This window comes from Stegodyphus dumicola, chromosome 9 (genome assembly GCF_044657685.1).
Source record: "Stegodyphus dumicola isolate Sdum_Otavi_A_Nest chromosome 9, ASM4465768v1".
NCBI lineage: Eukaryota > Metazoa > Arthropoda > Arachnida > Araneae > Eresidae > Stegodyphus > Stegodyphus dumicola.
The window spans coordinates 83,924,884-83,940,668 of record NC_140776.1 but is presented as its reverse complement, the minus strand read 5'-3'; the positions used below and the strand labels follow the sequence as shown (position 1 = coordinate 83,940,668).

The following is a 15,785-nucleotide window of genomic DNA, read 5'->3' as shown; positions in this document are numbered from 1 at the left end:
AGTTTGCATGATTTTCCTTTCAAGAAAATATGATTTTTTTTTTCATCTGGAATTGGATCATTATCCATTTTTTGGCGCATGGCTGTAATATTCTGTCACTAAATTCCAAATTCTTTAGAAGCAAATCTGGCTCCACTGTACCCGAGTAGTTAAAACTGTTGACTACTGCGTTGGCTTTTGTGATTTTTACTATGCAATCAGTTTTCCTTAGAAATTACTCCACGAAATCAAACCTACGTTATTTGGCCAATGTGCTTGGCCAAATAACCTAACCTAACATTTGAAGGAAATCAGCGTGAAACCAATTTTGAAAAATACATAAACAAATAAGTAAGTAAAATTTTAAAAAAATTCTGAAAGTTTTCAGATTTTATATGACATTCAAAACTGCGTCTTTTAACGTTTTGTGTGTTCACAATCAGGCCACATAATATTCAATTCAACAGCAATATCGCAAAATGTTTAAAAACAGAACATCTGTAGACAGTGTCGCGCGCAGGAGATAAAAACACTTTTCTTCTGTACGGTGTTGCCACTACTGGCTTTAAAATCGTTGAGTTTGTTAATCAAAAATTCCTTAAAATTTTCCAAAATATGGAAAAAATTCGAAATTCAAAATTCGGGGGTCCAGGTGCTCATGTTCGGGTGGAGGATTACGTTATTAAAAATTGGATGACTGTAGGTACCGTACTTTCTTCACAGTGCTAGAAACATGCATACATTCATGCAGCTTCTTCATTATTTAATTTCTTTAAATATAATACAGGTCGGTAATATTTGGTGGCAACAATTTAAAGAGTGATTCGCCGTTTATAGTGAAACGCCATAAAATGCCGTTTTGAGACTAATAGCCCTTCTGGCTCACCGCCCGCTCGGGTTAAAAAATTAGGTTATGTTAACTGAATACACACAGTACTGTAGGGGTATCACCTTCAGGGATGGGACGCCTTTGTGGAGGTCTTTCTCAGGAAACTAGATTATACTCATGTTACAGACAAGTGAAAAACCAAGAGAAGTACTCATGTAGCCCACTAGTTCGAAGAGGTTTGCAATTTTAGTCGAACTACCGGTATTGAGTGGTCACTCGTGGGGTTTTGGAAAAGCTAAGATTGATTTTTTAAAAAAAAATATTTTTATTTATTTATTTAACCAAGATTAAACTAAATGTGTTCCACATTTTCAAAGCAACTGAATATGATTCTTACTTCGTTACTTGTTTACAGATCGTTACAGCTAGCTCAAGACAGGGATAAAAACTAAAGATAACTAAAGACAGCTTTAGTTTAGAAACTAAAGATAACTTCAGTAACTAATTAAAATAGAGATTTCTAAACTAAACTTTAGTTTAGAAAAATTAACCTTGATCGAAACTTAGTCTAGAGAAAATTGTTTGGCGCGTGTTGTCTTGCCTCTGTCGCCCCCCCCCCCGCTTGAAACAAGATTTTTCGTTGTTTCACTTTTCATGCGAGCCAGTTGCCTTTCGGAAAAACGGAAGATATAATTCTTTCATTTGTCCAGTATTAACAACTAAGCTATTTAAAAGAAATAGATGCAATTCTAAAGAATATTATCTATTTACATTTTAATATGTTTAATTAAAAATGCACTTAATTCATGATACATCTAATTATATAGAATTGCATTTTATATTTCCTTCAGTTTTTAAGTACACAAGAGATACAGAACATTCCTGTGTTACCCTAAATGTATTATGTACCTGTATTATCCTTTAAAATATTCCGTTATTCCACCTGGGACGTCTCTGCCCATAATCTCCACTTTCAAAGGGAAAAAAAGGCCCTTCTGGACGATCGGTAAAATCAACCCTTTCAGATTTTTCATTATTATTTTTTAAATTGGCGATGTTGGCGACATAAACAATTTCGAAAAAAATTAAAAACTGAAGACCATTTTGACACTAAATCCAGGTAGTCGTAAATTCTAATAAAAACTAGCTGAAGTGGACTGAAGTTTAGCTTTCCTATTTTTTTTAGCCCAAAGGGCGTTGGCTCAGCAGGGCTATTAATTTCGTTTTGGCATTTTGCGTGGATTCACTATAAACAGCAAATCACTTTTTAAATTGTTGCCCCCAAATATTAGAGCCTGTATTATATTTAAAGAAATTAAATAATGCAGAATCTGCATGAATGCATGTATGGTTCTCGCATCGTGCGGGAAAAAAAAAGGGGGGGTTACTTAGAGACGTTAAACTCTGAATATCGTAGTTCTCTACCCGAATATGGATACCCGGAAACCCGAATTTAGAATTTCTTTTATTGTCTATTTCATATTTTGTAAAACTTGTCAAAACGAATTTTTGATTAGCAAACTCAACGATTTCAAATCAAGTAACGGTAACATTGTATTGAAAAAACACTTTTATCTCCAGCGCGCAAGACTATCTGTCGGAAATTCTAAAGATATGCTGTTTTTAAATATTTTTAGCCCAAATGCTCTCGAAATGTGTATGTGTAACGTAATGTAATATATACGAGTGTACTGCAACCCTCCTGGCCGATAATAATAGGTCTCATGGTTAACGCAGCACAACCAACACAAACGTGTATATGTACGTAATTAAAAAAAAAAAAAAAAAAGCCCCTTTGAGAGTAATATAACACGTGAAAGCCTTTCTATTTTATTTTATTTATTTATTTTTTTTTTAAATTATGGCGGGCACTAACCGATTATAGGCGTTGCCCCCTACTAAGGTCAGAAAAGGAGGTCGTTTTATTATGGGGCCGGCGGCCACCGTTACGTCCTATGAAGGCACAGACAATTTACATACATGCCTTCTCCGGGATTCGAAATCAGGCTCTTCGGTTACGGTTACGTTCCCGTCTGGACGGCAGGTTTCCTAAATTAATGTTTTGTTAAATTACTGCAAAGTACACGAGGACTATCTGCCTGAGAGAAGGGATGCCTTCGTGGAGGAGTTCCTAAGTGAAATTGGCTCAAACTGGGGAAAACTAAGAAAACACCCATGCCAGCCCGTTAGCCAGGACTCGAACTACCAGTGTTCAGCGACTTTAGCGCTCGGCAGCTGGTGGACCTCCTACGTTAAAATTTAACTGCTATGAATAGGAATGGCATAACTGTTAAGCATTGATAGGGGATGTTTACAGGCTACATTTAAAATGGTTTATTTTACTCTGACAAAAAATGAATAAAGTTTTTGGAACCTAAACAATGAGTAATAAAAAAGATGTAAAACCAATCCTTTTTATGCCAGTCATATTTTATGTTGATTTTACTTTCTTACTTATATCATTTTCTTCTTTCACATAATTTCAAAATTGAGCGTGAGTCATTGTAATGACAAATCAGAATTGCTTCAACTGCCTCCACTGCAAACTTGTTACTTTTATCCGATTCCTGAGGACCATTAATGAAAATATTCTCTGGAAATTTGCATCGTGGGCTAGAATGACAATTAGCTTAGCTTTCTTGGATATGATTTCCGATCAGTATGCTTTGTATCTGTAAGAAATTTAGCCATTTTCAAAGTAATCACACAGTTTTAAATAGTATTCTTTTTTTTTTTTTTTTTTTTTTTCCTAATTAATCTTAGTTACCTTATGGCAACCCTAGCTACTATACGAAAACGTTGGAAACGAAAAGGTAGATGTAAGGAAATTCATGAATCACGAAGTTAGTTCACTTCAACTGCAGTGTTTTAAAAGGCAGATGCAAAGCTCATAAACAGTATCTATTTTTCCGCTTTGGCGCGTATCGAAAGATGCAAAGTCAACAGAATTTTATTCGTATTTTCTGTTATTATATTCAGACATGTCCTTTAGTTACTCGCTGGGAATTTAACTTTGCTCTTGCTGTTGCCTTTCACCCTAAAGAACTCGGATATATCTCTAACGAAATGAAAGAACTTTGTTTCTTTCTTCTTTTTTCCGGTTGGCTAGGTACAGTGGCTCCCAAAAGTGTTCGAACACTTATGATTTTCATTGAAATAGGGCTCTATCCATTAATCAAAAGTAAACTTTTTCAATGAGATTTTAATAATAAGATCTATTATATAGCCTCATTTATCTGGAATAGTCATATATCTGGAATATCTGGATAGCCTCATTTATCTGGAAATTGTTAAGATCAGATAAATCAAATATTGCCACAATAGATACTTCACGTGTATATACTACCCCAATTTACAATGAAAGAAACAAGCACAGAAACTCAATGTATCAGCTCAACATACAGAAAACTATCGATAAGAATTCCTGAGCATAAAGCCAGAATTATAATTAAAAAAGCAACTAAAACCACCACTAGGTGGTGTTGCAACAAAGACCTTCCTTTCAAGCTTCCCTACATATGAATGCAATTTTAAGTACAATAATCCTGCAGAAACCAAAGAACATGGCAAAACCATCCATTACAACTCTAGCTAAAAAAAAAAGCAGAATGCTCAACATATTTAATTTGTGTTTACATATGGTTCTGGTACATCAACCTAGAGTACTAACATATAAAGGATACATATATAAAAGATATATATATAATGATATATAGTTACATATATATAAATGAATGAAACACCTATATATGACATTCATTCGGTTCAACTTGATGCCCGGCTGGATTAGTGTCGCTGCTGCTGCCAGAGATGGCAGTTCAGTGTACTGAATTCTGCATGCACTGTGGAAAGAAAAAAGAACTTCCTTCCACACAGCATGAAGGTTTTGTGGTATATTGAATGCAGAATTCAGTACAGAGAGCAGCCCCATCTGGCAGCAACAGCTGCAATTTGACTACACTCTAAGTTGAACTGAACTTGGATGACAGATAAGGGGGTACTTCATTCTATGTGGCTTCAATTCTGTACCAGAGTTCATCAATCATAGTGACAGATGAGTGGTCACATGCCAGTCTCTTGGTAACCCATAACTAGATGTTCTAGCTGGATGAGAGATATGGAGAACTTGCTGGCTAGAGCAACAATGGAATTGAATTCCTCTGTATTGACCACATATCCTTACTGTCCATCATGCATTATTTAGTCGAATGATTTCATTACTTAGGCCTCGATGATAGGGCACATTCATGAGCCTTAACAAGTCATAAATGTACCAGTGGCCATCCAGATTACCAGCTATGAGACCAAGATATAACCTGAATGTCTATCCACGGCACCCCACATTAGCATGCCACGAGCTTAGGCATTATGACAATAACAAATGCAAGTTGGCATCATTCGTGCTACTCCCTGCCTCCATGATTGAATACATCCAACATCATGCTGTATGCAGAACCGCGATGTGATCGAGAAGATGACTTGGTGCCATTCCTGTGTCCAGTGCTGTTGTTTCTTGCACTGGGTGTAACCTGTCTCCACGGCAATAACAGGGAAAGGCATAAAAAAGATGCTACACATGTCATCCTGCACAGGAACCAAGTTTGACTCAAATGTGCCATGGTTGTATAATCTTCAAGGTCAAGAGGACAACATATATAAATATATATCCTCTTGGATATTAGTGGCTCTGGTCATTGAGATCCCACATGGCACCCTGCAGGATCCTACTGGACCTATTAATTCCCCATTCACTTGACAGTAATGAGTTGAGTTTCCAGCTTACATGAGTAGCAATGTTGTGGAAAATAAACTGCAGTCCCGAAAGGCCGTGATCCTGCCACAGTCAAACTGTGATAAGTGCTGGTAAAAGTTCCTCCTCACGTGAGGATAACAGACCTTAACACCAACAACCAAAGCTGAAATGTGATTTCCATGTTAAACTGTAGAGACAGGTATTTTTGGAGGCAGTCAAGATGAAAAATTAACAACGCCTTCACCAGGAATCGAACCGTGGACCTCTCAATTACACGCTGAATGTGCACACCACTACACCATGAAGGCTCGCTAAGAAGGTGGGAGAAATACCTTATAAAACAACTGCTGTCCAATCTTTCCATTTACACACAAGACAGATGGTGTTGCTTATACCTGCTCTGTGTGCATGTTCTGGAATGCATATCCCCACATATATTATTTTTCAGGCAAAATTTGCTGTTTGTTACATGTTGCCTTCATGGTACAGGAATTTTAATAGCTGATCAATGTGTGTTGTGTGGGTGAAATATGTAAATAAAAATTCTAGCTTTAATTTGTTTACTTTGCTGTTTTGATCTAAAAATTGTAAATTCTTATAATAAATCTCTAAAATGCAATATTTTCAAATTAATACATGTCACATAACTGTTGCATTATGCTGGTGATGCAGATAGTTTTGCAAACTGAAACTCAAATGGCCACCAGTTATTAAAATTTTTAACTGCCAACAGGAAATTTGAGAGGAATAACTTTTTCACAACTCTCCTAAGCTTTCATTTTAAATGGGTTACATTCCAGCTCTTGCTTGCTGTTTAGCAATGATGTTGCCAAATTATCTCTCTTTCATCAACTGTATAATTATAATGATGTGCAATTCATTTTAAAACTGTGCTTCTCAAAAATAAAGAAAATTTTCCTTCACTAGCCCGTCTGCAACTTTATGTAATTATATATATACATTCCATTACCATCTATAACAACAATCATGATTAAAAACATCTGAGTCTCCTCCTCTAAATTATTACACATGTAGAAATAATTAAGAATATATATATTAATTAAGAATAAATATATAGAATAATAGAATAAATATATAGAATAATAACAATTTAATATGGTGAAGTATTAAAACTGAATCAAAAAATTGAAAAAAAATTGCAATAAAAGTAAACTCATACAAAAAATTGAAAAAAAAAATTATTTTGTATATTATGTATCTAATATCGAGTCACATCCGAGCCGCTTGCCATCTGTACCTTAAAGACTTCAGATAACAGGTTTTTATCATTATATTATTTTTCAAGTGTTTCAAGTTTCTTAAAAAATTTGAATGCTTCAAACTTAGTGTTATATTCTCATTTTCAATCACATTCATGTCCATAAATTAAGGATAATTCGGAGTCACGCGGAAATCGAACTCTAAAATAAATATATCACCTGTAAAATCACAACACACATCTTCAAGAACCGTATGCAAATTTCAGGTAGTAACTAGATGACACTGATGGTACGTCACAATGACGAGAGTGTAAGAGAGTGATATATAAGGAATACAGGCAAAGAAGTAAAATTTTTCGCAGGCACTTTATAAGCATTTCAGTGCAATAACCGAATAGTTATGACACAAAGGAAGCAAATGGATGATTTTTTACGTGGTAGAATTATCGGCCGTCTGGAATGTGGGCGTACCCAACTGGAAGTATCAGACAAACTTGGAATTGCCCAGAGTATCATCTCCAGGCTTTGGCAACATTCCAAGATGATGGTAATGTGAGAGTAGACGTTACAGCACAGGTTGCCCCAGAGTTACAATGCCGAATGAGGACCGGTATTTGGCAGTTACTGCCAAAAAAAACTGGTGGAGCACAGCCTCAGACCTGTCTCGTCAGCTCTCTTAAGCCACTGGTACGACAATTTCAAGGCAGACCATGTACAAACGCTTAGGGCAGATTGGTCTATATGCTCGTAGACCTGTCATATGCATTCCACTTACTGCAACTCACTGTCGCCTGCGGTTAATCCTGGAGTAGAGAGCATGCATTGTGGACACCGCAACAGTGGGCTTGTGTGATGTTTTCCGACAAGTCCAGGTTTAGCTTGCAGTCTGATTCTCGCCGGACTTTCATATGGAGAGCTCCAGGTACCCGTTACTACCAAGAAAACATCATTGAACAACACCGTTACGGTGGTGCAGGAGTGCTCATTTGGGGTGGAATTATTCTGGGTTCCAGAACTGACCTGCATGTTCAAATTGGAACCATGACAAGCCAAATCTATCAGGACGTCATTCTGGAACAACATGTACATTTGTTTTGGGGCGCCATGGCCGCACAATTTGTGTTTATGGATGAAAACGCCCATCCTCACCGTGCAAACATCGTAAGCGAATGCCTTCAATCGGCGATATCACCCGTATGGACTGGCCAGCATTCTCACCGGACTTGAATCCAGTAGAGCACATGTGGGATACATCGACAAGTTGCAGCCTGTCAACCTCCTCCTACATGTCTACCGGAACTTCGGAGAGCATTGCTTTTTGAGTGGTGTAATATCCCCCAAGATCAGATCGATAATTTGATACTCAGCATACCTAGGCGTTGTACGGACTGTATTGCATTGTCTGGGAGACATACAATGTATTAATCATACCAACCATGTAATATTGATTTTTTGTAAATAGGTTTTTTTCTGTAATTTGCTCCAGGAAGGAAAAAAATCGAAATTTTCCTACTTAACAATACATATTCTTTGATTCTAACTTCCATGGTACCGTATATTAGTATTAAACCGATTTTGTTTTATACGACAATAAGTATTTTGCTTAGTTCAACATGCACTGCACATGCGATTCTCGAGGTTACCTGAAATTTGCTTTGCCTTTCTAAAAGACAATCTAATTGGAGCTGTGAAAATTGGCTCTATTCCAGCTGCCCGAACGACGCTCACCCAATACACAATTCGCCAATAAAAGTGATCGTTTCCAACGTCGGTGCAAAACTCGCTTTTTGGGGGGGGGGGATCGCCATATGAAATTCCCTGAACTTCTTGGTCAATTTTCAAATTCCCTGACTTTTTCCAGTTTTCCAGGTAGCGTGGCAACCCTGTTGCAAAAATGCTACATAAATGCAGCCAATCAAGTCATTCTGGGAGAAAGTATGGACCAAGTAAAAAGTCTCCTACAATGCTAGAGCACATGCTGAGGGCAAATTTGCACTGTGAGGCATGCATACATGTAGCATGTGAGTTTTTATCTGCCCAAGTACGCAAGCTGTGTATGTTCATCACACCCTCTAGTGAGAAGGTAGCCTCATCAGTGACGAGATCACTTGCTGTGAAGTTTTGGTTTGCACAATTTTTTTGCAAAAATCACCACGCAAAATCTATGTGCTTGTTGTAGCCTTCCGGTTCCAATGTCCAGATGCATCGTAAATGGAAAGGATGCAGTCCTTTGTCATGTAAAATACGCCAGACGGGGATATGAGTGTCTCGGGCTACAACTCATGTACTTGTTGAAGGATTATGCTCCAGATCTTGGAGAATGCTTTCTTTTGGAAAAAAACTGTCCGAGTTATTCGTTGGCGACCGGCATTTGGCTTTTGCATATCGAATGAACTGTTTCGCACAATCGTTGATGCAGAGTGGCAAGGCAACTTTCTATATCAGGATATTTCTCGTGATTCATTCACATTGCTTTTCATCGATTGCAGCTGGGCATGCATACATCAAGTGCACGTCAGCCATTTTGTGGTATGCGTAACTAGCCATACTACTGCCAACGCATCCACGGCTTCAATGGAGACAATCTCCGTTTCCTCAGCTGTTGCTTTTGTTAAATGTTTTCTTGAATCACCATGTATTTTATCTCTCTTAATTAATCAATCAATTTTGAAGCCCTTTGCATGACATTAATAGTAATTATTAATTAAACTTTATCCCATTTTTGGTGTATCTGTACGTTTACACACACAAACATATATATATGCATTTGAATGCTAGTATAATTTCATGACCCCCTTAGTAACCTTAGTAATAAATAAATGAAATGAATGAGTTTATTGCTTTTGAATAGCGTAGTTTGTTAATTAATTACAGAATAAATTTGAAAGAAAAAATTAAAGTCGTTTTGCGTGAATGACAATACACTGCCATAAAGAAGATAAAAACATTTTAATTCCAAGAGTGGCAACCCATTTCTTTTAAATCACCAAGTCTCTTCATTAAATTCAAAATATAAATATCTTAAGCATTGATAAGCAACAAAGATTTTAGATGTTGAGGTTTTAACTCTTTGGCTGCTCATCCTGCGATTTCCACGGGCAACTCAAATGTAGCAAAATCTGCTCATCCCCCGGGCATGTGTTTTTCTTCCTTTATTGAGGAGCGCATCCCGTTTTTTCCCATTGAAATAAATTATATACAGTATTAGACGTTTAGTTTACATATTGGCCAACAGATATTGTTAGTTCTCCACTAAATTGCGGCATTTGAAGGCACGTGGTATTACCGCTCAAACTTCACTTTTTGGTGTTTTTTCTTACAGAAATGGCTGCTAGAAAACATTCAGCAATTATCTTAATTATTTAATTAAATTATTGAATTATTAATTAGATTGATCATTAACTAGATTTATTGAATCTGGTGCAAAGACCGTGAAGTTAGACTTTGTCTTGAAACGTGTTTTGAACTCTATCATACTAAACTGCATTTCTACGGTAGTTTTTCCTCAGTGCTTTATATTTTCTTAAATTTTATACATTTTGCTTTTTTATATTATGCAATAAATATAAATTAACTGTAATTCGACTGAAATTTATTTAGAAAAATTTTTTGGGGGGTGATAACATCTGAAATTGTTTTTTCTGGCAACTTTAGTTTCTCATGATAAAAATTTATATTATATATATATATATAAGTATTTTATAAAAAGAAAAAGCTCATTTTTCAATTCTCCAATATATATAGAATCAAAATATGGGGAAAAAAGTTTTTTAAGCTATTTTGGTCTACAAATTGAGCAATCAGACAGTTAATCAAATGTTCCTTAAATTTGCACAAAATATGAAAGTTGTGCTTCAGCGTTCAGATGAAGACGGTGTTCAAAATTTGGTGGCTCTAAGTGCCACAATTATTTCACAATGCATTTAAATTTGAAAGACAAATACCTGCACTTTGCCAACTGGCAGCATACTTCTTTTATATCACCAGGTTTTCTGATATATTTGAAACATAGATATCTTATATGTTGCTGAGTGGCAACATAAACCTTTTAAATTACAGAGTTTTTAATCAAAAGTTCATTAAATTCACACAAAATAAATAAAAAAAATCAAAATTCAATCTGAGGTGCTCATGTGAGGGATTATGCAAATTAAAAAATTGGCAGCTCCTATGTTTCACCCTTATTCCCTTATGCAAGGAACATACACACATAAATATTATTTATAATTTAGTAATAAAGATATTAATTGTAAATAAAAAAAACATGCATTAAAAGCTGCAGTAAATCAGTGGTAATAATTTAAACTAAAATCAAAGCAAATTCAAATATCATACTCAGCAGAATAAGATTTACACTTGATAAGGCCCTAAGCTATTTGAGATTTGGGGACCTTTATACATCTGTTATAATATATTTTAATTCTATATACACTATATTTTAATTGGGGGGGGCAAGAAAGTGGGGACCCTAAGCTATAGCTTGTGTAGTTTATACGTAAATCCAGCCCTGATACTCAGTTTGACAAAGTTGGAAAAGTGAAATGATATAAAAAATTTCAAACGATTACTGCACAAATGAAAAAACAAGTGAAATTATAAAAAGTAAAAAATAAAAAATAAAATAAATAAATCACGTGATAATTTGACTTTTTTTAAATGCCAACATTTTGAGTTGATGAGGTGTTTTGTAAATTTTCCCTTGTGTCAATTTATGCAGAAACTGTTTGCACATTTTGCAACTTTATAATTTTCTACCAATTTACTTTTCTACTTTGCCAAACCAAATATTGTATTTAGTTTGATTCAGGTTTAGTTTTAAATTTACTCTATATATTTTAACTTAAATATTTTGACTTAAATTTTTAACTTTATATTTTGACTTTTTGGAAAAATGGTCTGGATTTTACCAACAATTCCAAGCTATTTTCCAATTTACTGACTTTCTAAGCATGTGGAAGCCCTGCATCAAGACAGAAAAAGAGGTTATTTGATTCAGAATGCTACATTATCTCTTAAAATTGTAGATCCATGATGAGTTTGCTGCCACACATCGTAAAAAGTGTCAAAGTAAGCACCCACACTAGTAGCCGAATGGTTAAAAAAAAATGCTGAGAGTTTGACCGAGGTTCAAATCTATGCAAACGAGATGGCTGAATGGTCAGCTTTGGTGAGTTCCCCCCCTCATGTAATGCAAAAGCAAGCCAACTTCCCTTAGTAAGTTTCTATAAAGGAATTCCTCCTCTTAGGCAAACAGTTCTTGCATACTTTCCCATATTCAAATAATCTAACCTAACCTTAAAGAGGAAAAGATTAGTCCAGCATTTCATACTTATTTATTTAGACTTTTCATATGTGATACGTACTTCTGACAATAATAACATGCATAGTTATTTCTATACAGGAGTTTTTGCTAACAAGCTCACTATTTTTGTGAATAACCTTTTGAAAATTTATACTTTAGATAACAACAATAAAAAATCAATATATTTACAGTAATTACAAACATGTAGCATAAAATTTAGAATAGGTTAATAGTTGAAAGAAACATTAACCTGAGTTCTGAGTGTTCGAAGTAGTACTATGCGTTCATTTTCTTCTTGTTCACTTCTTTCTGTTGATAACTGAAGTCTTCCAATTAAATTAACTTTACCTCTCTTCTGAGGTTTTTTATTTTTCCTGTAAAATATTAAAAGTTTAGCTGTAACTTAGAATATAACACATATGGAAATGAAAAAGAAACACACTAAGTGAAACACGAAACTAGTAATGCAACAACCTCGTGTTTGGCATAGATTTAGGTATAAGATCTCAAGCTATTTCAAGGGCAAACTGGTACAGGTCCCTCTTCATCAGGAGCAAAGAAATCTGCAAGACTGGAAAGCAGTGGGCTTTACGGTCATATTTATACTCCACAAAGAAGCAAATGAGAAGGTAGTGCCATCTTTGGCCAAAATATTAATGAAATTAAAAAATTAAATTAGTAGAATTTTAAAAGTTGTAGGAATGACTGGATTGGACTTTTAGGTTCAGATAAACTTTTGTGACTAACTTTGCGAAAAACTTCAAGTAAATCCAATTCACGAATTGAAGAAGCTTTTTAAATGATTTTTGCAGACGCAAAATCAAAATTATTATTACATTCCCAACAAAGATTAGTTATCAAAGATTTTTTAATTTTGCCTTTTCGGACATAAGATTGGTGTTCCTCGATACGAAACTTTAACACTCTTTTAAATTGGCTGATGCATCTCAAACCGCACTGACATGATATGCTATAAATTCAAAAAAAATTAAAGTTAGAAATGTAATCTTTAAGAGTTAAACCATGGATTTTTATTGATAGGCAAGAAAATGACTGGATAGTTGGATTAGACAAATTGAACTTCTGAAGAATCCATGCAATTTTAAAACTGACAAAAGGATAAAATGGAAACACAAGAAGGCTATTAATGTTATTTTCTAATAGCAGAATGTCTTCTCTGATGGCAATCAGAAAATCTTTTAAGGCTTTGACCACAGTAGAAAATCCTGGATCAATGGAAACTTGATCTCCAATAATTGAGTTCATTAGCAAGCACAGGTTCTGAAGAGCAAACTTACGAATAATCATTAAAAGAAGCCATTTTTTGCTTACATAATATGTAATATAATACAAGCACAAAATACATAAGTAAAAGGAAGCTATTTTTTGCTTAGCCAGGTGACATGGTTTAGCACAGGGTAGTAAACAAACAAAAAAGTGTTTACCACAGGAGAGAGTGATTACCACGGGAGAAAATCCTGGATCAATTGAAACTGATCTCAAATAATTGAGTTCATTAGCAAGCAGAGGTTCTGAAGAACAAACTTCGAGAGCACAAAATACATAATACTAAGAAGAAGCCATTTTTTGCTTAGCCAGTGACATGGCTTAGCATGGGGTGGTAAACAAACAGAAAAATGTTTATGGTAAACAGTAATACTGAAATCAGATTCACTGTGAATTATAACAATATCAAGGAAGGTAGGGAATTCTCAGATTCGAATTCAAAAGTGAACTGGATAGTTGGATTAGACAAATTCATAACAGACATAATTTGGGATAAATCTTTATTACCATCAGAAAGTGTGATAGTGTCATCTACGTAGCGAATCCAGAGACAAAAAGGTAGTTTCTGAAATAATCTGACTTCAGAATAGTGCATGTAAATATTAGCAAGTACAAGACTGAGGGGATTGCCCATAGCTAATTGCTGAATTTGGCGATAATAATCACTTTGGAAAAAAAGTTCGTTGAACTCTTGAGATTTTAGTAACAGAAATTAACTCTTGGTTTCAGTAACTGTGAAAGGAATTCTCAAAGCCTAGTTTCAAAGACAATTTAGTATTCCTTCAACTGGAATAGTAGTTAAGCAGTGACATTGAACCGTAATGGAACACAGAGGGGGAAAAATCTTTCAGTTTATGGAGTTTCAAGAAAATCTAATTTACCAATTGAAGAAGCTTTCTGAACAATTCACTCTGAAATATACACAAGTTTGCACATGTGCAAATTTACAATTACATGTGCTAAATTATACAAGTTTGTATCATTCCCAAATTTATACAAGTCAAATGTAGTCTTAAATCTTCTGTTCACAATACAAAAATTATGCATAAATTCAAACTGTCAGCTCTTCATTACATGATAAGAAACTCAGGTTTGGCTAAAATTGAATTTGGATTATATTACCTTCATTTAAAAACTGCCAATTCTACTTTTAATTTCCCTTCTTTTGATTGTAAATCTTGATCTAGAACTGATACCACTTGTCTAGGCCATAAAAGTGTCCTTGTTTCTATATTCCAAAAGCTTTCACCCCTATCAGCTAGTCCCACCCACCTTCTTAACCTTCCCACTGCAAATCCTAATCCCATCATTAATATCTCTAATATTAATCTTTCAGAAGATAATATGAAAATATTAAAATATAACTTCAACTTTTAAAAAACATCTAAACCTTCAACTCCTCAAATCATCACTGCTATTGAAAAAACTTTTAAATTCTCTAAAACTTCAGAAACACAGAAGGACACAATCCAATACTCAATTACTTACAACATGGATTTTAATAACAGATCATTTGTTTCAAATCTTAAGCGAAAGAAAATGAAGGCCTTAAGTGAAATTCACTCTAATGCTAACATTATAATTTTTAAAGCTGATAAGAACTAACAGATTATTGTTATGGACAAAAACACATACAGAGTCTCGAAACTGATAAATGAAAGCCAAAATTCTTTCAAATTCTGATCTCACAAAAGTAAAAACAGTTGTTCAGTCTTCTCCTATCATCCCAATTCAATTTAAAAAAATCTTTTATTCCACCTATTGCTAACAGTGCTAGGTTCCATACTCTTCCCAAAGTCCATAAAATTGGAGTTCCGTCTTGACCTATTGTTTCCATTTACGGAACAGCATCCTTTGGCTAAATATTTAGTTTCCAGATTTTCTCCATTACTTTCTAATAATATTCACACTGTAAAAAGTTCTTTTGAAGTCATTGAGATACTTAAAGATTTTTCTCTCCTGCATTCCATTGTAGTTTCCTTTGATGTGAAATCACTGTTTACTTATGTTTCAGTCAAAGGAGCACAAATTGTCTTGAAATCAGGCTTCAAGAATTCCATTTTACACACACTAAAATTGAAGAGTTAATTTCTCTTAGTAAAAATCTCTTTGAATACAAAACACTTTGTTTTCCAAAGTTAATATTATCACCAAATTGAGAGAGCCATGGGTAATCCTCTCAGCCCTGTACTTGTTGACATTTACGCGCACTATTTTGAAGTGAGATTATTTCAGAAATTTTCTTTTCATTTCTGGATTTGTACATAGACGACACTTTCACACTTTTTCATGGTAATAAAGAAGATTTATCCCAAATTTTATCTGTTATGAATTTGATTGATCCAGCTATCTAGTTCACTTTTTAATCTAACAACTCCCTTCCCTTCTTTGATATTCTTATAATTCGCAATGAAT

The 15,785-nt window shown here is 34.7% G+C and overlaps 1 protein-coding gene across 1 annotated transcript in view; it reads right to left on the bottom strand.

Annotated features, from left to right (window-relative positions):
* LOC146995396 (cullin-5-like) overlaps nt 1-15,785 on the bottom strand; it is a 201,130-nt gene that overhangs the window by 50,850 nt on the left and 134,495 nt on the right. Inside the window, exon 16 of the mRNA XM_085823109.1 lies at nt 12,334-12,457. Within this exon, the coding sequence (XP_085679235.1) occupies nt 12,334-12,457 (124 nt within the window). The remainder of the gene's footprint in view (nt 1-12,333; nt 12,458-15,785) is intronic.